General features: G+C 46.3%; 3 protein-coding genes across 5 annotated transcripts in view; 2 read left to right on the top strand and 1 right to left on the bottom strand.

Moving 5' to 3' along the window:
• Positions 1-7378, bottom strand: part of pld1b (phospholipase D1b) — a 25907-nt gene extending 18529 nt beyond the window's left edge. Inside the window, exon 1 of the mRNA XM_070985851.1 lies at positions 7311-7378. The gene's annotated coding sequence lies outside the window, so the exon portion shown is untranslated. The remainder of the gene's footprint in view (positions 1-7310) is intronic.
• A 6297-nt stretch (positions 7379-13675) lies between these two features.
• Positions 13676-19447, top strand: mynn (myoneurin). Of its 3 annotated transcripts, XM_070986606.1 has the most exons (10): positions 13676-13712; positions 14278-14334; positions 14453-14475; positions 15284-15557; positions 15659-16587; positions 16704-16863; positions 17048-17226; positions 17399-17491; positions 17663-17788; positions 18022-19447. In XM_070986606.1, the coding sequence occupies exons 4-10, from the start codon at positions 15292-15294 to the stop codon at positions 18447-18449; spliced, it is 2181 nt and encodes a 726-aa protein (XP_070842707.1). In that variant the 5' UTR covers positions 13676-13712; positions 14278-14334; positions 14453-14475; positions 15284-15291; the 3' UTR covers positions 18450-19447. The 3 variants fall into 3 exon arrangements, with proteins under 3 accessions (XP_070842707.1, XP_070842705.1, XP_070842704.1); XM_070986604.1 differs by lacking the exon at positions 14453-14475 and having other exon boundaries at positions 14278-14357; positions 15287-15557; XM_070986603.1 differs by lacking the exon at positions 14453-14475 and having other exon boundaries at positions 14278-14357.
• Positions 19448-19627: 180 nt separating this feature from the next.
• Positions 19628-22619, top strand: lrrc34 (leucine rich repeat containing 34). Its single transcript, XM_070985758.1, has 10 exons — positions 19628-19734; positions 20354-20466; positions 20544-20608; positions 20705-20791; positions 21052-21180; positions 21280-21375; positions 21457-21611; positions 21683-21838; positions 22128-22254; positions 22341-22619. The coding sequence occupies exons 1-10, from the start codon at positions 19628-19630 to the stop codon at positions 22617-22619; spliced, it is 1314 nt and encodes a 437-aa protein (XP_070841859.1).
• Positions 22620-22919: the final 300 nt, after the last annotated feature.

Genomic DNA, 22919 nt, shown 5'->3' with positions numbered 1-22919 from the left:
TACATACACAAAAAGCTTTCACAATACGAGCTGAAGGGGAAAATGTTTGAGCTGCATGAGGCTGGATCTCTGCCTAAATTACAACTTTTCTCTATGGAGTCTGGTATGTGTCACACGGGGAACGTAGTGCTGCCCTCAAACTACAAATAATTTCTCTTTTATGCTTGTAGTATACTTATTTCCTCCCTTGCCTTCTGTATTTCATTCTCTCTAATTAATGATTAGCATCCTCAAATTACTGAACTGTGCCCTCACACTTCTTCATCTCCCCTCCGTCTCTTCTGCACATCCACCCAAAACTCTGAAGCTGAATCCCTGAGTATAAAATGAAACGCTTGCTGTGTTTAACATCTGTGTGCTGTACATTTTAGGTCCATAAAAAAGCTGGAGGCCCGGTGGCACATGTAATGAAGCGATCCCTTTACACTACAGACTCCATCCTAATTAGTTAATCCCAGGTCAGTGGCACAGGTCACCACACTGATTGCACTGAAGTGTAATCTGGAGGGAAGGATCTATTAAAGGTTTTACTACCTTTAATCCTCCTGGGCTCCGGCTAAACAGCATGCTAACATGCTGACAATGACAATGCTAACTTCTGAAGGAAGGGACGATGTTTATATAAGTTTAGCATGTTAGCATGCTAACATTTGCTACCCTGAAGATGGTGCTGGATGAAAAGTTAGGGGTTAACCAAAGTCAGTGCTAAACAAATAAGACTTCTGGTACTGAAATGCTAATTTTTACTTTTTTTTTTTAATCCAGGTTTAAAATAACTTTCTCCCAGAGGTGCCTCCTGAGCTGCAGGCTGGAGATGCCTCCCAGCACAGAAACAAGACCGTGTGAAATACCTTCCCGTCTCGAAAAACACTCCAGCCTCTTCTAATATGGAAGTTACAGCAGTGAGGAGAGTAGTTTAGATTAGTTTCTTCCCTCCAAAACAGAGCTCACGTGCATGACAAAAACTGCCCCAAAGGCAAAGCACAAGTCACGGCTGAACGCAAACATTACAAAATACACAAGATTACAGAAGAAAGATAACACATGCTGAGAGGGAGGGTCTTAACAGAATGACTCCTCGATGGCACTCTGCTGTTTTCTGCTGCTGATCAATACTGTGCATCATCTCACGGCTGTGAATATCATCTAAATCATCTTAATGCTTGTTCCTCAGCGCCTGTGAGGCCGGTTTGTTTATAACAGAGCAGCTGTTTTCCTCCGCTTCACTGCGTCCATGACAGTTAACCTGAGCTACACTGTGTTTCAGGTGCAGAGGAGCCCATGCTGCAAACTGAGGATCAAACCAAGGTTTTCATCCCAGCACACGAGAGCTGCTGCTGCTGCTGCAGGATGGCAGGAAGCCAGCGTCGACGTGACGAGAGAGAAAAACACACATGTGGAAGAGAAACTGATTCATGACCACACGGTGACTTCAGCACCTCTGAAAAACCCTCTGAACGTCACCGTCCTCACCTGACGGAGGACAAAAGTCCAAGCAACGTCTGTAGTGCGGGGCTGCAGGCAGGTGACATTTAACTGAACCTGACGGCAGCACAGACAGTGTGCGCTGCTGCCACCTGGTGGTCAGCTCTGTCACATCACTAATCATCCTACTGGTGGAACAAGAAGTAAATATTCCATTCAAATACAGACTCGCCACAGCTGGATATAACCCCCCACTCCACCCCCCTGTCTGACCCTGCCCCTCCTACACTGACCATTCATTATATTGGTTTGTGCTAACGTGCTGCAGGAACACTGTGCTCACTGGTTTTACAGGCAAGAAACCGGAGGTCCAACAGCAGAACTGAACAATTACTGGAAATATTAGCAAAACAGCAAAAAGGCCAAGTGCAACATCTAAATCGCACGAGCTGCAAACTTTTGATAAAGGTGCAACGTGTCACGGTGGAAATGAAGCATTGTGCTGCCACAAAGTGAGAAAATGATCTAAACTCAATATTCATTCATTTATTATTAAAAAAACCAACAATGCATTAATTAATAAAACACTGTGAAAGAATAGAGTTAATTCAGGCACCATGGAAAAAAGTAAAAGTGAGAATACAGATGACCTTTGCTCACAGAGGTGAAGAGATCGAAAGTATTCAAAGAAGTACCCAGACGGAGTACAGAGTACTCTCCTGGATTACAACCTTGTATTTCCAGTTCTGGGGAGTGTCAGGCTTTACTTTCCGGGCTGCATCGTTTGCTTTCTGTCTTTTCGCCCGGGCCGGGGTCTTGCTGCTCTGTGGGAGGAGCGGGGGGGCTTTGAGTGTTTTGTGTCCCGGCCATCGTCTGAGAGCTTCCCGTCATTTTTAGCAACATGGGACAGTTTGATGAATGTAGACAGACATCATCAGCAGCATGTGACCGACAGCTTGCAACACACTTCCCCTTTGTTGCACTGTAAATGTGTGTAACACCCTGTGTGTGTGTGTGTGTGTGTGTCAGTGCTGGTCAGGTAAACCAGACTCACTCTTTCTGTCGCCTCCTGTTTCTGTCCCATGATCCTCATCTCCGGATCCACGACAAACATGACTCAACTGAAACGCTTTCACCGGCCAAACCAGTAGCACAACAGGCTGAGTGTGTTCAATCCACTGAGACATTTTAGGCATTCAGCTGACACTCCCACAGCGTCTCACATCACCACAGCAGGTCACTGAAATACCACAAAAACACCATCTCAGCTCACACCGAGCTTTTTGTTCCACTCACAGCTCCATCGGAATAACGTTCCTGAAACAGGTTGGAAACACCCCGAGACACAGAAACTGTCCACCATATTGACCAGAGCCTCCACAGACCGACGTCTCTTCACTGAGGAGGATCTGATCTGGTCTACTGAACGCTAATGTGATGTCTTAATGTCACAGATCTGCAGCAAAACTCATCTTCAATGTCCAACTGTTTCACTGATTGGTCTGTTAAATATTAGAGATTTAGGACAGATAACCCACAGCAGGCTCCCTGAGTGCAGGACGGCCACTTCCTGTCGTATATTTTACAGTATTTCACAGTAAAGCCGTCTGTCGGCTTCCTCAGAGCTGCTTCTCGTTTGGTCGAACAGCTCCAGAAACCTCCAGAAACCGTCCCAAACATGTCGTGATTGGTCAGCTGGGTGAGGAGGGAGTTTTCAGACCTGCACACCTTCATGTTAATCTGATGGCAAATTATCACACGGAGGCCACGACGGCAGTCTTTCAGGTCAGACCTGAAACAGTTTCACTCGAGTGTCATCAGATGAACGACGTGCAGGTGACGAGAGAGAGAGAGAGAGAGAGAGAGAGAGAGAGAGAGAGGTGTGTGTCTAACATTTTGTAGGTCAATCTAATCGATCAGTGGAGATTAATCAATACTAACGATTAGCTGCAGTCCTTGTAAACTGCTGAAATGAATTTTAATGTTTCGATCATCTTCTCACATCAAACTGGTGAATCACTGCAGTCTCTCCTCATTGGATCATTATTGCTGCTGCAGGAGCCTCTTTTGTGTCAAATGTTTGTGTCAATATGAACAATGAGAGGAAGTCGATCTATATTTCTGTATTTCATTTCACTTCATTAACACTCTCTGACACAGAGCAGAGGTTTGCTGGTCGTCTCACTCTCTGCGATGTTTCCTTGTTTCCAGGTGATTCGTCTTCTCTCCTGTTAGACACCTGCAGCATCAGTGAACCTGTTGTTTGAGTGAGAAGCACAGCAGCCGTCTGGAGCTGGAGGCAGAGCCGTGATTGGTGCATCTGCATACTGTTTAATCCTCCGTTCACTGGCCGTGATGAATGGAAACAGACATCCTGTCGTACTGTAAGCCGGCTGTAAGCACTCTGATTGGAACTCGTTCACTGTGAAAAGCTTCTGTGATCGCGGCCACTTCACATCCTGACATGATGAAGATCAGTGAGAGGAGGTGAAACGAGAGGCGCTCCCATCCAGCGGGAAGCGTCTTCGCCGTGTCGCTGGGAGTTGATTGGACTCGACACGCTCCGCAGGGAAAACCAAACCTTTCGCTGACCTTTAGGTGACACAGTCATCGCTTCGAGCCCGGAGTCGCTTTGTGTTTCTGCACCGCAGAGAGGAAGAGGCTCTTTGATTCCTCCCTCAGCAGCAGTTTAGTTCATTCAGAGGAAGTATGAAGGAAGCATCTTAGAGTATTTTTAGGTCTTAAGCTTCGTTTCCCGCTCTGTGCCACTCTCTGCCAATCAAATGTGAGTTACTGCTTAGTTTTCAGTGACTTTAAGGGATTTTTTTAAGTGAAATTCAAGAACTGAGAATCAACATGTTTCAGCTGAGACGACACTTAAATTCAGGCTTCACCAACTCGACACTTTGAGGAAAAACAGGTGAGATCACCTTCAGACAACAGCGACATCAGCGCAAACACAGCAGCTCTGGTTAGCCGCCGTTTGAACAATATGGCCAAAAGTATGTGGACACATCTGTCCACATGTGTATTCTGGTCTGGGTCTGCTTTGGTCGAGGTTTAGTCCCAATAAAAGCACAAAGCAGCTCCATTAAAAAACTGCTTCCCCAGTTTGGTGTGGAAGAACTGGTCTGCACTGATCCCGGACCCGAAGCCCATCCAACACCTCTGGGATGAACTGGGACAGCGACCTGGAAGTGGATCTTATCAGCCAGCGTCAGTGCTGAACCTCACTGGTGCTCTGGTGTCTAAATGGAGGCAAATCCATGCAGCAGGTTTTCAGAGTGGTGTGTGGAGATCAAATATGGCTGCAAAGTTCAGGTGTCCACGTAGATTTGTGGACTCTCATTAATCAGAATAATACTGGCAGCAGTCACATTTCATCCTCTGACTGATGTAGTTGAGCCTCAGAGTCGGCAGCTGCTGCTGGGTCTTATTGTCAGTGTCTCGCTGTGTGTCACTGCCGATTAAAGGCTGGACGTCTTCCAATGCCTCGAGCTCTGCTTCACCCATCAGTGTGTGCGTGTGTGCGTGCATGTGTGCGGGTGTGTGTGTGTTGGGTACAAAAACTGCAAACACACCCACAAAGTCAATTAAGCACTCCCATGCGGTAGACTGTTTGCTGGAAGAGCCAGTACATGAATATATAATCAAACACACACACACACACACACACACACACACACACACACACACACACAGAGTATGTTACCTGTGCACAACACAACAATATCAGAGCAGAGCCCATTAGTCATTCTCTATGGGAGTCAGCGAGTGAGTCACCTTTGTCCTGTTTAATGCATGACAAAAACATTACACACACACACACACACACACACACACACACACACACACACACACACACACACACACACACACACACACACACACACACACACACACACCGGACAAGCAGGTCCTTCTAAAACAAACACACGCAAGAGAAACCCAGAGAAGACAACACACATTTTCCTCTTCCTTCTTCTCTATTTCCTCAGACTTCCTGTCTGTACTTCCTGTCCATCACATACAGTAACAGACGTGTTGCCGCGGCGTTGCCCCACACGTCTTGCAGCAGCGTTGCAGCAGAGCTCACTTTCTGCAGACCTACGTGACCACGACAGCATGGAGTTAGGAGAGGGCTGCCGAGGAGGAGGCGTTCATGTGTGTTCCTGCAGTAAAAGTCAGCTTCCTGTTGGTTCAGGGACCGACAGACGAGCTCTTCAGGGCTCGATGGTCTGACTCACTCATCAATACGAAAAGCTGAACCGCTGTGCAGGAAAAACAGGTCCACGACAAAAAGCCAACAGGTGCAAGTCTGGACTGAGAAACAGAAGAATACAACTCCCAAGATGCATTTCAGGATGGCGCTTCAAGCACTGCTAACCACAAGCAGAAGCTAAAAACCTGCTCACACATCCAGCAGGTTAAATCAGTTCAGGGCAAGTTCAGAAGCACAGTGAGAGAAACAGAGCTGACATCTAAAACTGACGGTCAGCACCTGCCACACTCCAGAGGAGGGTCAAAGAGGCTGGAATCAACGCCGGACATCAGAGACGGGCTGAACCTGAGCGAGCGGGGAGGATGTTCACAATCATCTCCATAAAATCCACCACAATCAGCTCATCAGAGCGCCTTCATCACGACCCACAATAAAATCTGGGAGAGTCAAACTATACTGACGCAGCCACTCTTCATCTCCACACTCAGATTCTCTGAAGGGGTTTTCAAACCGTCCAAGATCAACCACAAACAGGTATGAAGACGTCAGGCTGAAGAGGAGGAAGGCCAGCGAAGACCACCTCTGCTTCAGTCATTAACGATGAAAACTCACCGATGGAGGGAAGGACAAACCTTAAAGAGAGAAGAGCAGAGTCTCTACTTCAAACTCTGATTGTTGTTCAGGTTGTCGTCTCCATTTTCTGCACCTCCACAGTAAAAGTCAGCAGAAATAAAGTTCCTCCCTTCAGAAGGTCTTCACGTCACTGCTTTAAACTTTCTGATTCTAACCCACAATGCAACGGCTGACCTCAGGTAACGCGTCACCTGCGCGCGGTGAGCTCTGACTGTGGAGCGGACTTTAAGATAAGGAGGAAACATTTAAAGCCGCTCAAGTGTGAAAGCAAACAGGAGCGCATGAACGGATACAGGCGGGGTGACTGTCAGATAGAAACGAGCTAAATCGACCTCATCACACCGAGTCCTCGCGCTGGGTTTGATAACGTGTCGCTGGTAGTGTTGTTATGTGTGTGTGTGTGTGTGTGTGTGTGTGTGTGTGTGTGTGTGTGTGCGTGCGTGCGTGCGTGCGTGTGTCTGTGTGGTTATACACTGTGATGGACTGGCTGATATGACGGAAGTGGTTTTGGTTGACTGCAATCTGTCGAGGAGTGAAAAAGGAAGACGCGCGCGGTGTGAGGCCGACAGAGCTGAGTACAGGTCTGACCCGTTCCGATCCGCGTCAGGAAACCTCCGTGAACCTGCCCGCGGGCCAGGGTTTGGCGCCACGGATCCCCTCATCCAACACCTCCACCCAAACACATGGCTGATCTGTGGCCAGCGCAGTCCGGCGCACCACAGCAGGATGCTCTGGCCGACCACCGCAGAGGACGGATGCCTTCACATGCCAAAACACAGCCGCAGTAACAACCGCTGTGTCCGTCACCGCGCAGATAATTAGGCGCTGACTTTACGCGATTTACTCCTAATTACGCTTTTACGCACCAGCAGTGTGGCAACACGGACAAACTTTACCAAACACTGAGCGGGTTAAAATCACACACACGCACGGAGTCACACACACAAACACACACATACAGTGTCACACACACACACAGCGGGCAATGCGGGATTAACACACCGGACTGAAGCCTGAACGTGATTCTTACCTCCTGATGTGAAATGAAGCGAAGGCTGCTGCCGCTGGTGTGTGTGTGTGTGTGTGTGTGTGTGTGTGGACGCCCAGTGAGCCACTGACCAAATCCACCAGACTGGTGTCAGAGCAACAGTAACTATAACAACAGGACTTCCTGTGGCTTAACTTTCAAAATAAAATTTCATCTTCTCAGGTTAGAATTTCTACTTCATCCTCTCCACACTGCTGGTTCACACTTGATATTTACATAATCGTACACGTTGAATGCATTTAACTGTATATAACATGTATTTTTATATACTTGACTGTTGGAACAGCTGTTTGTTTGTTTGTTTGTTTGTTTGCTTGCTTGTCTGTTTTGATTTTGTGATTTTTGCTCCGGGGCCCCATAACAGGTTCATCCAGCCAGTCTTGTTTTAAATCTGCATTAAATGTGAAGCCAAATTACTTCTCTCCTAATATTTGAAGAACTTATAGCAAACATTATTGTAGACATGACACAGAGGCCCCACACTTGCATTTTCAGTGTACTTTACTCTGAATTGACAACACTGAAAAAAAATCCTTTTTTACGTTTGTGACACTGAATGTTTGTTTGAATGCATGTAAACTGTCTGTGAACTTAATAATAAAAGTCAACAAAACATATGTAATGACATGAAGATTAGCCATTCAGATAAATTACAAGTGTGGTTGAATTTAATGAAATTAATGTGTTTATTTTGAAGGGAAAATTGTTTTACTTCCGGGTAGATTTTCGCTAACTTGACGCAGCTGATCACAACCAGCTTCCTCTGATAAACCACGCCTGGAAATCTTAGTTTGTTCACAGTTGATTGACAGACAGTTGAAGGCTGAAGAGCAGAGCTGTAGAAGAAGCACAGAAACAGAAACAGCACAGAGCTTCGATGGCAGACGACAGGAAGCGCTGAGCGACAAAATTAAAGTCCCTGCAGGAACATGACATGAATATTATGATAATTCATGGTCCCAGTTTGGCGAAGGATCATCACCAGTGTGGGCTTAATGCACACACACACATAGAGGCATGCACATGCACACAGTTAAACACACACATGCTTCTTTGTCTGCAGAGCTGCTGTCAGCTGAGCCACATAATCAATGTGTCAGGAGCTCTGTGTTTATGTGGGAGACGGAGAAGACACAGATCCTCCAGCATCCTGCCGCTGACCTCGCTCTAACATCCCTGCTAATGTGGGAGTCTGAACCGCTTCTTATGCAACACAGAGATGTTGGAAATCAGACGTGCTCCAGTGAAGCTCCACAGTGATGATCAGCGACTCCTCCAGCTCAGGGGGTCACATCCTGCGGCCGACCGAAGAAGGAAAACACATTTTTTTGTTGTAGAGTTTCAGTTTCCAAAGCGAGGGAGTTCATTCAAGCTGCATAAATGTTTATCACAGCAGCTGCTTTGTCTTGTAAGACCAACAACATGAAGTGTCTGCTGGATCAGAGCTGTTGTTAGTGTTATTAATTACCTCATTACCCTGCCGTGAAAACAAAATGAATGATTTAGTAAATTAGATTGAAATTCTACTTCTACTGAAGTACAGAGTATTTCTACACTCTGGTATTCTAGTTCTAGTATGCTTCTCTTCTTCCTCTGCAAACAATCAATAAACAATGCTCTCTTCTTCTTCTTTTACATGAACATGTTTTGTACATTCACATAAAAGACTAAGAGATTAAAAATAAAGTTAACATCAGTGTGAGCATGTTAGGATCTGGCCTTTTATCAGATAGTGTAGTCGCAGCCTTATTATGACCAAAACAGATTAAGACATCCAACCGCTGCAGACCTCAGGAGCTTGGTGTGTGTAAAACACTGTTAGCGGCCTGCAGACAGGTGGACAGACAGACTGACGGACAGATGTGTCTGTCTGTCCACATCAGCAGCCTCCTGCCTGAAGTACAGCTGCTGTTTTTACTGCAGAGGCAGTTAAAGCTCTCTGCTATCTCATATTCAAACAGTTTGCCTCCCTCTGCTTCCAGTCTTAATACACACACACACACACACACACACACACACACACACACACACACACACACACACACACACACACACACCACACCAACCCGGCCCCTGAAGGCATCTGTTTGATCACGCTGCATTAAACAATGGCACACATTACATATATACTTATATACACCCATGCGAGCGCACACACACAGACACGCACGCACACAGAGGTGTCAAAGTGAATGGTGTCACATTAAAGGAGCGTTGTGTGTAATTCTTCCCGCTCTGACGATGAAGAGCATGCACAGTAACCCCGTGGTGTGTTCAAGGACCAGCTGCTCAGACGTCTTATCTCACTCTGTGCTTCGCCTCCTCAGCTCCTCATTTGCATGTTAGCTGCTCCCAGGTGACACATCTCCACTGCAGTGACTGATAACATGTTCACGATAAAAGGATGCAAAAGTCTTTTTACACTTTCTTCTTTTCTAGTAACGAACTCAAGCAAGAAGAACAATTTGCAGTGTTTTTACTTCACTCGAGAGTTCCTGTTTTACGCTTCTGTGACTTCTCCTTCAATGTGTTTCAGAGGGAAATGTTGTACTTTTGATAGTACTTTTTATCAGCTATAGCTATAGTTACTATTTGTTAGCCTACTTCTCTGTGTTTTGCTGATACTATGTGTACTTTTACTCAAGTACAAATCCAGTGCAAATTTCTGCAATATTTCTACATGAATTTTTCTTCCACCACTTTTAACAGTGCTGGAATGTAACTGAGTCATTTACTCCAGTACTTACTGGAGTACTTCCTCAAGTACTCCAGGTACTTGTACATTACACTTTATACTACTTTGTACTTCTACTCTGACTTTGATCTCAGAGACAAATGCTGTACTTTTACTGGAGTACATTTGTCTCACAGCTTTAGTTACATTTTACTTTTCAGATCACAGTTTTTCATCCCCTTCCTGCCCAGTGAAAAGCTCGTATCTCCAGCTGTTTGTGCTGAACTGAAGGATGAATTCTTCCTTCATGTCTTGAGAAAGTTCTCCTCCTCCTCCTTCAGCTCAATAAACTCTTTAAAAAGCCTCTGGGATCAATGAGCTCAAGCTGAAACATCTACAGCAGTAAAATGAGATTTAATATTTTACTGCTGAGTTTGACCTCCTGATGGATGAACGGCTGAAACCTCCTCCTCACTCCTGCACTCAGCTCGCTGTAAAGAGGAGCCGACTGACATAAGTGAAGCTGCGCTTCTCATGATAAGAGAGCTGTTAAAACATAAAGTATGTGCCATGAATATCACCAACAAGTTCAGCGTGATGACATTTTAGAGAGAAATGCACTTTTTATTCTAAAATGTATTTGATGACTTCAGTTGCATTTCAGATTTTTTTTATTGATAAATGTAAATGATTAATATAGATGATAGAAATACAGTTTAAGCTGCCCAGCAGGACTTAAAGTGGTTAAATATCAGTCCACTTTTACAGCTGCAGCATTTAAGTGATGAACACATGAATTCACCACTGATCTGAAAGTACATGAGTCTGATGGGTCATTAACTGCTGCAAGATGGATCAATACTTATGATTTCAGCAACAACAGCTCAATCAATAACCCGACATGAAGCAGAGGATCTGTTTTCTAAATCATTCTGTGTCTTCTGTGTGTGTGTGTGTGTGGGGGGGGGGGGGGGTTGGGCTGAGTGGATACTAACAGTAGAAGTATTCACATCCTTCACTCACATAAAGGTACTAATACTGCACTGACGGCCCGTCACACAGCCTCCAGCCGTTATTCTCTGGTTGTTGTGTTTCTGTGAGGCTCGTGTTTGAGCCCATTCTGCACATTAAACTTTCATCACCTGTCAGCAGTAAACGCAGCTGCAGGACGCCATGCTGCTGCCGCTGCCTTCTGCATCACAGCGCGGGCTGCAGAGAGGCTGGAACGGCTCCCCGGCCGCCACTTTGCTCCTGATCAACACCAAACTGATGCTCCTGGTGCAGATAAACGAGGCTCGTTTGAAAGGATTAAGGATCTTCAGCTCACATTAGGTTTTAATGGCTTTGTTTTTAGGCAACAGCACGATAAAAACTCTGGAGAATGGCAGAAACTTCCAGTAAATGTCATGAAGCTGGAACAGCTGATGATAGGCAGGATAATAAGTGAGGCTGAAGGTGTTCATCAGACCATATTCAGCTCATTTATCTCCCATTAAACTCCGTCTGCAGAGGTCTAAATCACTGTGGAGGAAGAGGTTAGTGCAGGACGCCGTGAAGATCATTAATCACTCCAAGAGCTGGACAGAAAAACAGATTTCAACACAGTGCCTCACTTTCCAGAGGAGGAGGGAGAACTCAGATCCTTAATGTAAGGACAAACAGCAATACCACCGTGTAAAAGTACTCTGTGTCACTGGATTATAATACTTTCATCATGTGTCTCTTTCATGTTGCAGCTGGTACAAGTGGAGCCAGTTTCAACTACTGCTGAGCATCTCAGTCCATAATAACATCACACTGGACTTCAGTGGTTGATTGGCTTGAAGTACAAGTACAACGTGGTATAAAGTGTAAATACTCAAGTTAACTGCAAGTACTTCAAAACTGTACTTAAGCACAGTACTTGCGTAAATGTACTTGGTTACATCCCACCAATGGTATTTTCTAGTGGTGGATGAAGTTTTCAGATCCTTTCCCAGGTAGAAGTAGTATTAGAGCAGTGTAAAAATACTTCATTTCAAGTGCAAGTCCTGAATTTAAAATCTTACTTAAGTAAAAGTACAATGAGTATTATCAGAAAGCAGTAGTACTGCAGTTATTGTGACCTTGTGTTAATCTGTGAAGTAACTCCAGCTGTCAGATAATAACTGTGAAGTGAAAAGTTTCATATTTGTCTTTGAAATATGGTGAAGTTGAAGTATAACGTAGCAGAAAATGTTCAAGTGAAGTACAAGTATCTCAAACTGATGTGTTTTCAACCTCAGTTTATGGGTGTGAGGATGTGGATGTAAAGGCCAGAGGAGCAGTTAATCAATGAAACTATTTAAACAGATCGATCACTGACCTCTGACCTCTGTGAGTCGACGTCAACCACCGGAGGCCACAAAAAACAAGCTTTCTCTGCAGATGTTAAAATGCTCTTTGAGCGTTAATCTGAGCATCTAATCTGGCTGGACGAGCGCTCTCCCTTCACATTATGTGTTTGTTTGTTTGTTTGTTTGTTTGTTTGTTGGTTGGTTGGTTGGTTGGTTTTGTGTCCTGTTTTCTCTGTAAAAATGGACGTCGATATGATCAGCTCTGAATGTTGCTCTTCTTACTCCAGGTGGCTTTTATTTTGGTAACACATTGCAGCTTGCTCTGTACATAAAAGCCTAAAATATAAATATTTGATGAGTTTATATTATATCTCATTTCTGCACCACTGTAAGGAAAATAAATGTGTTCATGGCAGTACTTTAAAGAAGTCCATCATTTCTCACTGTTCTAATCTTTAGTGGTCTGAAGTCTGTGCAATATAATAAACATCTGCTAACTTCAGCTTTTTAAACTCATCCAGTCTGAGAAGAAAAGCACTTTAAGCAGCAAATTACAGCAAACTGTTCCTCTGCAGTCCTGAAGCGAGAACCCAGCTGCATTAATCAAACTGCAGTCAATAAAGCGATAAATATCTGGAGGTTTTTCATGTGATTTACTGCTGCAGCAATAACTGACAGATCTGAGTTGTTATTCTGAGAGAGATGGAATCTGTTCAGTGCACAAATGTGTACAACAGCACGTGAAGCTCTGCAAGTGAAAATATGCAGGAAAAAATGCAGAAAATGGAGGCAGAGGTCAGCTGCACGAGAATACCACACAGGTCCACCACGTTAGGTTTAGCGGACTGTTTGCTCTGTAAGGAATAATGGACGTCACAATTCAAAGCAAGAAACAGCATTTATGATAAATGAGGCAAGAATATATTTTAGTGAGCTTCTACTGACGAAGAGATAACGAGTTAAATCAAACACGACCTCGAGATAACCGCTTTAAAAATAACTGAAAGCTCGACAGTTCTTACATTCCATTTCTCGGCTTCCGTAGTTAATCTTATATACTTCTTGGTTTACTTTATTTTTGGTCGTGTATGCACGTCTAGGCCCACTGTAGTTCCAAAATAAAGGAAGACAATCTCAATACACAAATTGATTTTCAAAAATCACAAATAGGATCAATCGTCTTCAGAAAACTGTAGCTGTGCATTCACTCACAGGGAATCCCTTCTTCTTGTTGGTTATCTCTGTTTTTCGGTAACATTCACACCAAACTCTCGTCCGCTGTCCGTGCGTGACGGTGTTCATCTTGACCAAACTGAACATCTTTGTTGGAAGGCGACGTCTCGCGAGAGCCCGTGACGTCAGGGGATAATGGCTGGAGATCGCGGATATTAGAAGGTACTTTTCTGCTTTTATTTACTTTGTACCGGATTAAAATTGTGCATTTACAGCGACACTCTCTTCTAGCTGACGACGCGTTTGTGCGGCGTGTCTTTGAAATAAGCGTTTCCAACAGTTTGTGCCAACTTACGCCGACGCCGCCGGTACAAACAGTCAAACCTTCGAAATAAGAGCACAATGTTTTCCGCGCTTTTTACCACTACGAAAACAGTTAGCTTTAGCTCCACACATTGTTCGCTCTGGTTAAACACTGAATGACTACAGTCGCTTCTGGGGTGGCTTGTACAGCACACAAAGTATTCATAAATCTATGTGAAACAACGGACGACCGTAAGAAGTGATTTTAAGCTATCTACGACACTGCTGTTAGCATTAGCATGCCTGTTAGGCCTGCTCAGGAAGCAGGCGGGAGCTTTTATTTTCCAAAACTGCTTCTCTATCTCACCTGTCAAGGCAGCTGATTCAGAGAATAAATGTGTGGATAAATGTTTATGCAGATGTTGAATGTTTCTTTAGATTGTCCTCATACTGTCCTTTACATTCACCATCATGTCTCCAACAGAGAAATCTACAGACTACAGGAAGAGTTAGAGGAGGTGAAGCAGACACACTACTGAGAGTAAGTTAGGGCTTTTATTATGAGTGTTTGCAGTCACAGCAGAAAAGTTTTTCTGTGCTTTTAAGCCATTTTTGATATCATGTGAATGTAATTTAAATACTCTTTTCTTGTTTTCCAGCTCTGACTTTGGATTTTCACCTGGTGAGTCATAAACACTCTGCAGGCTGTTTGTAGGTCTCACGTTCTGATAGTTTAACACATATTAAATACTCTTAAACAAAGTACTTCAAGACTCAAAGGAGAAGTCTGGTGATAGTCTATATATTTATCACTGTCCAGTCTGGTGTATCTTATCCTCTGTCCATTAGAGCCTCACTGTCGCACTGAATGTTAATGAATCCGCCACTGAAAATAGTCCCCAGCCGACGCACCATTTCCTCCAGTTTGAGGGCTGTCTGATAAATGCAGTGACCGGCTGTTTAAGGAAACCGCTGACCCTTATTTTTAGAAAATGAAGCAAAATATTTGGGAGATGTTTGTGTCTTCAAAAGCAACCAATGAGCTGAGAGATGAGAGCCGCAGACAGGAAGTCACAAACGAACACAGTGTTGCTTTGGTTTGTTTTTGTTGACAATAAGAAAAATGAATCATGCCGACTTTATCCTCTGAGCAGTGTGTTTTTCAGTCAGGGACATGTGGATTTGTTCTGTTAACAGTTGTTTATTTTACTTTCTGGTGTTAGAAATGTCTTGAAATGTCTGTGAAACAGGAGCAGATGTTTAGTGTGGTAAGCACAGACTTAATGTATTAAAAACCATCACAGAAAACCAAAAAACTACAGTTTAAGTCTCGTCGCAGCAGTAGCTAAACGATTGTGTTTGCCTTTTGAAACAGTGTGACGGCACGTTTCTGCCTCGTGAGGCTGACTGCTCACCTCCCAGAGAAGAATACTCATAAAGTGGAAAAATGTCTGCCTTTAATGTTGACGGTGTCCTCTCTTGTTGACCAGCAGCACGGATGGCTCACGTCACCAGTCACGGCAGGCTGCTCTTGCAGCGCTTGCATCAGCAGCGGGAGATGGACTTTTTATGTGACATCACCATAATGGTGAGAGACGTGGAGTTCAGAGCCCACCGCAACATCCTGGCTGCGTTCAGCAAGTACTTCTCCTCCCAGGCTGAAAAGGGCCAAGAGGTCACGACCCTGGACCCCGATAAGGTCAGCCGGTATGCTCTGGAGAAGCTTCTGGAGTTCATCTACACTGGACAGATGAACCTCAGCAGGTAAAACTGGCTCTGATGTGCCGTGTGATGTGAGGATTGAGGTTCAGCTAAATTATTTTTGAACTAACGTCATGAATTAATGTTGGTTATCGTGGTTTCAGTACCCGGCAAGCAGCTGTGCGTCGAGCGGCCGTGTTCCTGGGAATGTCTGAGGCCACAAAGTATATGGAGGAAATCCACCACTGGTCCGAGCCAAGCGAGACGTCCCAGTCGGAGGCAGATAAAGAAGCTGGTGTCTCTCCTTCCAGTCCGGCCTCTCCCAGCAGCCCCAGCTCACCTGTTCCCCTGTCCATTGTCTCTGTTGGAGGGGACTGGCAGGACGAGGGGAAGGATGTCAAAGTGCAGCCTGATGAGGTCAAAGATGCAGATATGGACGAGGGGGACCGAAGTGATGCAGAGTACACCCCCACGACGCCGAAGAGCGCTGGGAGGGGACAGGGGAGGAAGAGGGGCAGAAGGCCGAAGAGCTTCAGCGGTGAGCAGGTGGAGGCGAGCAGCTCGGCCGACGCCCCTAAAACCTCAGGCTACAGGGGAAGGGGTAGGGGGAGGGGGAGAGGCAGAGGGAGGGGCAGGGGGAGAGGGACCGCAGGTTTGGAAAGAGAAGATCCGTTTCTGGATGATTCCGACACCAGTGTGAAGGACTTCGGGGACACGTCTGCAGACTGGAGCCCCTCGCAGGACGACGACGTCCCAGTGAAGAAACCTCGGCTGAGCAGCGGCGAGGGGCGGAGGGGGCGAGGCCGCGGGAGGGGCAGAGGCAGGGGGCGAGGCAGGAGGAGGGCCGAGGAGGACGCAGAGAGCGGCGGGGCAGGGACAGACGATGGCGAATTCGAGTTCGGGGAGCAGGATGAGTCAGAGATGACCGAGCTGTCGCTGTCATGCACCGAGTGCAACAAACTGTTCAAAGACGTGAGCAGCCTGCACAGACACGAGAAGATCCACAAGGGGCTGAAGCCGTTTGTCTGCATCTTCTGCTCCAAGACGTTCAGGCAGGCGACCCAGCTGAAAACACACCTGCGCATTCACACAGGTGAGCTGTGAGCAACAGTTCTGTCCTTCTACTAACAAACCTGCTCGTGTCGACTCGGGCCGGATAAGGAAATGTTTTCGTAGTTTTCAGCGTGTTTTCTCCGATGTTTGTTGCAGGCGAGAAGCCGTTTAGTTGCTCCGACTGCGACAAGTGTTTCGCTCAGAAGTGTCAGCTGGTCGCTCACCGCCGGATGCACCACGGAGAGGAGAAGCCGTACACCTGCGAGCGCTGCGGATTCAAGTTCGCCACCTCGTCCAACTTCAAAATACACATCAGGTACACGCTCTGCTCCGGGTGTCGCTGCAGCGCCGAGTCATGTTCTTATAGTTTTCTACAAACATTTATTGACACGTACAGACCTGAAGGAGCTTAAAGTACAGCCTGACGTTGAGTCATGTGTCTTGCGGACACGCATCCAGCGTCTTTGGCTCATTTTGGTGTGTGTGTTCATTCTCTGCAGGCTGCACAGCGGAGAGAAGCCGTACGTCTGTGACATCTGTGGTCAGGCCTTCGCTCAGTCCAGCACGCTGACCTATCACAAGCGCCGACACACCGGAGAGAAGCCCTACCAGTGCGACCTGTGCGGCATGTCCTTCTCCGTGTCCTCGTCCCTCATCGCTCACGCAAGGAAACACACAGGTGAGAGCGTTTCCCGCGTTTATTAATGCAGCGCAGAGCGAGTGAGGCCGCTGGAATCTCTCAGCTGAGCTGCTTTGGGTTCCTTCCAGAGTCTTTGGACACTCAACGACTTTGGGCTCGAAGCAGCTGTTTCTGTCGCACTCCTGAACGTCCCGATGTGTTTGTATTTCAGGTGAGACGCCGTACAGGTGTTCACAGCCCAAATGTGACTCGAGCTTCGTGACGTCTTCCGAGCTGAAGAAACACATGCGACGACTTCACCCAGGTGAGTTCTGCTGATCCCACGTCAGACGTCATGATGTCATAACAGACCGTTGACTGCTGAGAAACTAGAGCTCCCTCTCAACGTTCATCTGTGAAGTTTAATGTTGTTCACACTGTGGTGTGTGTGTGTGTGTGTGTGTGTGTGTGTGTGTGTGCACGCGTGTGTGTGTAGATGGGAACACAGGTGTGCAGTGTCTGCTGTGTGGAAACAGATTTGCCAGCGTGAAGAACATGATCAAACACCAGGAGAAGGCTCACGCTGACGAAGTGCGGCAGCACAAGGAGAGAGCCCGAGCAGGTGAGCTGTGTGTGTGTGCGCGTGTGTGTGAAGGGTGGCACAGTGTGTGTTTATACATGTGAGTGTACCTGCAGTGTGTAAAGCAGCTCAGGCTTCAGCTGATTAAACTTTATTATGACTCAATGTGTGAGACAAACTGATGTGATTTTAACAAACTGTTGCACCTCGTTTCCCTGTTTGATAACTCTCTGTTGTGTTTGTGTGTGTGTGTGTGTGTGTGTGCGCACGTGCAGTCGTCCTCCTGGCTTCCAGTCATCCTGTGGCCTTTGTCCAGAGCAAACTCTCCCAGGAAAACAAAGGCGTGGTTTCATTCCACGAAGGTGAGCCGCCCAACCCCGAACCGGCCACGCCCAACCCCAAAGCCGAGGTGCCATCTGCCGACGCAGCTACCGACACCGACGCCGCCGCCACCACCGACGCTGCTAGCACCACGGACGCCACCGCCATCATGCAGGACTTCAAGGCGGAGCCCTCTCACCCTCCTGTCAACCCCACCGACCAGGTGACCTTCGAACCTGACCAAGAGCAGACCATCAACTCGGACACCCTCCATGCTCTGGTGGAGCAGCTGCGGCCCCCGCCCTCCCCCGCCCAGAGCTTGGAGCAGATCGTCATCATCAGGACGGTGGACAACGCCGAACACAACCCCCCTCAGCAGTGAGGCGTGAGCTGCGCCGGATCGCCATGGTGGAACATTTTAACATGCAGCCACATTTCAGGCTCACAGCCCAGAAACAGACTTTAACGGACCTTTGCTCACCTTCTGTTCGATTATTTCAGTTTTTTCTTGCCTCATCAGACCTAACTGAGGTCCTCATCCATACCTGCAGGCCCCTCCAGTCTGCTCAGCGTGTCCTGAAACTTCACTCTTGTTCAGATGTAAACGCAGAGCAGAAGGTCCTGAGTTTAGTTTCTGTTTGGAGCAGCCTGTGCTGACGTGTGAAAATGTTCCACACAGTTTAAATATGTCTTCATTTAGAGCCACGTGTCTTCTCATCCTTACGTCTCTGGATAGCAGCTTCAGCTAAATGCGAAAAAATTCCACTACTTTACCAAAAAAACCGTGAGACTAACAACATGTTGTGAGATGTTGGCGTGTGGCTGGAGTTCCTCTCTGCTGCAGCTCAGTTTATCAGAATATGTAATGGGACAGCCAGTGCGACGCGTGCATTGTTTTAATAGGTAACGTAGAAATGTAGGAGCCTCGTTATCGTCATGAGATGTGGTTTTATTTATCATAACTGTTCCACCCTTCAGTGTTTGACGTGTGATGGTGGCTTCACTCGTGTAAACATAGCCCTGTTGATGCAAACCGAGGTTTTTGTTCTGTGGAATATGTGTAGTTCATTTGGTTTTAAAGCAGCTGCTTCAGGCCGTAGCAGAAGTGTTTGTGATCCACATTTGAAAACTGCGTTATGGAGTATTTCTATCACCTTAAAGAAGCTGTTGTTTTGTTTAACGCTTTTTTTTTTCTTCTTCTTCTTCTTTTGGATAAAACGTCTGCATTATCTGTACAGAAATGTGAATTACATATATGTACAAGTTCACTACTGCATAAAAGCTATACGATAGCAAAATAAAACTAAAGACAAAAAGGGACAATCAGGTGGTTTGTCTCTGTGATGTCGGCGAAATAAATGATTATTGCTTATAGTTACTTAAGATTTGTCCCGACCTGTGTCCGTTTTCTGCATGGATTCATTTCTGTTCTGCACCCTGGTGTTTATCTCCTTTTTAATGTCAAACCACATATTCTTTGAGTTTTTTGTTTATTTTGTCCGTCGCGACGCACCGTCCTCCTCTGCTGCCATGGCAACTCAAACTCCCTCAGGTGTAAGGATGGCTAACGAAAAAGTTTCGGAGTTTTACGCCGCTGTCTGCGCAGAACATCAAATAAAAATAAATCCAGATATTATAGAAATGTTAGAGAAGACGACGGTGACGGAGTGAGTACCGAATTTAAACTGAAGCGGCTTAAAGTTTGACCGTTTTAATGACGAACTGTTCAGTTTAAGCTAGCTTTCGGAGCTAATGTTGCCTTCAGGTGCCGCCGACTCATACTGAGTTTAGCTGTGTTGGATTCAGCGTCACAGCGTAGAAATACTCCTTTACAAGTAAAACTCACGCACTCAACATGTGACTTAATAATTATTTTTTTATTTAACAGCACTCACTTACGTCTTAAAAGTAAGTAAAAGTTGTTGAAAAGTTAGTAAGGGCAGCCAAATATTAGCAGCAGTGTAACTGCTGTGTTTAAGTAGCGTTCACTGGAGAGTACGTTATGTTTTTTTGCTGACATTTTATTTACAAAACGTGAACAATAAGAAGTAAAATATGTTGCACTGTTACAAATGAATCTACTGAAAAGTTCAAATAGCTCAGTTTATGAAATGACACCTCAGTTCATCAACTTTATATTGCGCCATCTATTTGTTTAATTTCCATCCAAAATCTGCAACTGTCGGCGTGTACAACTCAGACGTCAGACTTTATGCAGCGCACCTGAAGGTAGCATGGGATCCATCATGGAATCCATGAAGTTTTGTTTCTGTGTGTTTTTGGCAGGAATGTCACCTTAAAACTGACAGGAAACAACCGGCTGAGAAGAATTCAGCGACTTGATGACAAAGACGTTCTTGTTCTCTCAAAATGTCTGAGGAACAACAAGTGTGTGACAGGTGAGCAGCCAGGTGTAGGTCAACACCTTGACTCGGACATTTTTTTCATAATTTCAAACGTTTTCTGGTGTCAACAGGTCTTGATGTCGGGTACAACAACATCACAGATGAAGGGGCTGTACACCTCGCTGATCTCTTACAGGTAACAGGATCTACCTGTGCAGGTTGATGTCAAAGAAAAACATTTCTGGGTTTCTTTTTCGTCATTTTTCATCTTTTCTCTGTTTTCACTGAGCAGGAGGACGGCTCAGCGCTGCTCTCTCTGGACCTGATGTTCAACAACATCCAGGCAGACGGAGCCAAAGTCCTCGCCGACAGCCTGCAGGTTCATATCTCACACACACACACACACACACACACACACACACACACACACACACACACACACACACACACACAGGCATTGATACACAACACTTGTTGGTAAATATATTCAGTATTGGTTTTTACAAGTTTACTGATGGTTACTACTTTATGATTTTTAACTTCTGCCTTCAGATATTCAGTTTCAGAAAGTCGTGTTATCTCTCTCTCTCTCTCTCTCTCTCTCTCTCTCTCTCTCTCTCTCTCTCTCTCTCTCTGCAGTGTAACAGCACCTTGCTCTCCCTCAGACTGTCAGGTAATAAGGTCGAGAACAGAGGAGCGATGCACCTGGCCAGCATGCTGCAGGTGAACAACACGTTGAAGGAGCTGGAGCTGGATGCCTGCGACCTGGTGAACACACACGCACACACACACACACACACACACACACACACACACACACACACGCACAGCTGTCCAGTGTCTCTGACCCCGCCTCTGTCCTTGCAGGCCACTCAGAGCGTCATAGCGTTCGCCATCGCGTTGAAAAGCAACGCGACTCTTCGCTCTGTCGATGTCAGCCGGCCGCTGCTCTTCAGCCACCAGGTACAGACACACAGGTGTGTTATACTGACGAGGTTCAGCAGACAGGTGTTTGAAACCTGAAGCTCTCCGTCTGTCCCTCAGGAGGAGTGGGCGGTGCACTTCTCTGAGATGCTGGCGGTGAACAGCAGCCTGGTGGAGCTCCACCTGGGGAAGATGGGGATGAGCGACACCGGGATGGAGAGGCTGACCGAGGGCCTGCGGCTCAACCGCCGCTTGCGCTACCTGGACCTGCGCTGGTAGGAACAAAGACATCCTCTGCGTCCATTCCTCCCACCATCCTCTTCCATTTTGTCTCTGCTGTCTGCAGTAACCGCGTGACTCGTGACGGCGTGCGTCACCTCGCTGAGGTGCTAAAGAAGAACCAAACGCTGGAGATCATAGATCTGTCGGCCAATCGGATTGAAGATGAAGGCGCTGAGTACCTGAGCGAGGCCGTCGCCTGGCCAGGCTGCGTCCTGAGAGAGTGAGTCCCGCAAACAGCGTGCGTCCATGAAGACGTTAAAGGGACGTTTTCTGAGATACGCTCTGGGATTTGTACGCTGAGCCACCTTTTGGCCTCCTGACCTCGTCACCTTCATCTGGTCATTGCTTGTGAGCGTCTTCCTCCACCTTTAAAGTGTCTGCAGGACAAAATGTGTGGTGGTTTACTTATTTTGAGATATCTGAAGAGGTTTAAGTGTCTAATATTTCATTTATTTTACACAGTTTTAGATCACTGAATGTTATCTCTGTCACAAACGTCTGTGTGTCAGGCTGTCTGTCAGCAGAAACAACATCAGGACGGACGGTCTGCTGTCTTTGTCTCGGGCTTTGAAAGTTAACAAATCTCTGAGCCACATCTACATCTGGGGAAACCACCTGGAGGAGCCTGTCTGTCAGGTAACACGCACACACACATCCTGCCCCCTCCCTGAACTGTGACACACCCACTTCATGTTCTATGTGTGGAACTGCTCCCCCTGCAGGCCGTCATGGAGCTGATCGCCAGCGGCCGCCTGCCTCCAGAGCAGACGGACGTCCGCCCGTATGAGGTGGACGGGCGGGTGTTTCTGGCTGAGGTCTTCCACAGTGTGAGGAGACACTACTACACAACAGACAGCTCTGCTACAGACACACCACCCGCCTCCAGCACCGCCGCAGACCCGTTAAGCGACTCCACCTCTGCACTACGCACTGAGAGCCATCAGCGTGTTCCCCCGCAGCCCTCAAAGGCCGACTTAGAAAGAGACTTAAAGTCTGACTGAAACACAAACACACATCAGCAGAACAAAATAAAACAAACGCCAGAGGAAAGAGGTCATGAATCCTGCGGTGATGAAAAAGCCTTCAGAACAATGAACTACTGTGAGACTTTATTAATCAAAACGTCTTATTTACACTCAAATGTTTAGTGTGCGTCATGTAAACTGCAAAGACTTAAGCTTGTGAAGGTAACGTGTGCATGCTGGACGTCCATTAGTGTTTCTGAATTCATCACATTTGATAAAACTGCGTCAGGACTTTCAGTGACATCAGTTTGTTTAATTTAAAAAATCTTTGATCAT

This window comes from Chaetodon trifascialis, chromosome 18, assembly GCF_039877785.1.
Source record: "Chaetodon trifascialis isolate fChaTrf1 chromosome 18, fChaTrf1.hap1, whole genome shotgun sequence".
In the NCBI taxonomy this organism is placed as follows: domain Eukaryota; kingdom Metazoa; phylum Chordata; class Actinopteri; order Chaetodontiformes; family Chaetodontidae; genus Chaetodon; species Chaetodon trifascialis.
The sequence above is the reverse complement of the archived record's forward strand: the minus strand, read 5'-3'. Positions and strand labels throughout refer to the sequence as shown.

Bases quoted from the DNA above. Each gene is read 5' to 3' on its own strand.
- mynn (XM_070986603.1), top strand. The intron at 16,588-16,703 runs GTGAGCTGTGAG...TGTTTGTTGCAG, and splicing joins ACACCTGCGCATTCACACAG to GCGAGAAGCCGTTTAGTTGC. The intron at 17,492-17,662 runs GTGAGTTCTGCT...GTGTGTGTGTAG, and splicing joins CATGCGACGACTTCACCCAG to ATGGGAACACAGGTGTGCAG.
- lrrc34 (XM_070985758.1), top strand. From the start codon at position 19,628: ATGGCTAACGAAAAAGTTTCGGAGTTTTACGCCGCTGTCTGCGCAGAA. The intron at 21,181-21,279 runs GTGAACACACAC...CTGTCCTTGCAG, and splicing joins AGCTGGATGCCTGCGACCTG to GCCACTCAGAGCGTCATAGC. The intron at 21,839-22,127 runs GTGAGTCCCGCA...TCTGTGTGTCAG, and splicing joins CCAGGCTGCGTCCTGAGAGA to GCTGTCTGTCAGCAGAAACA.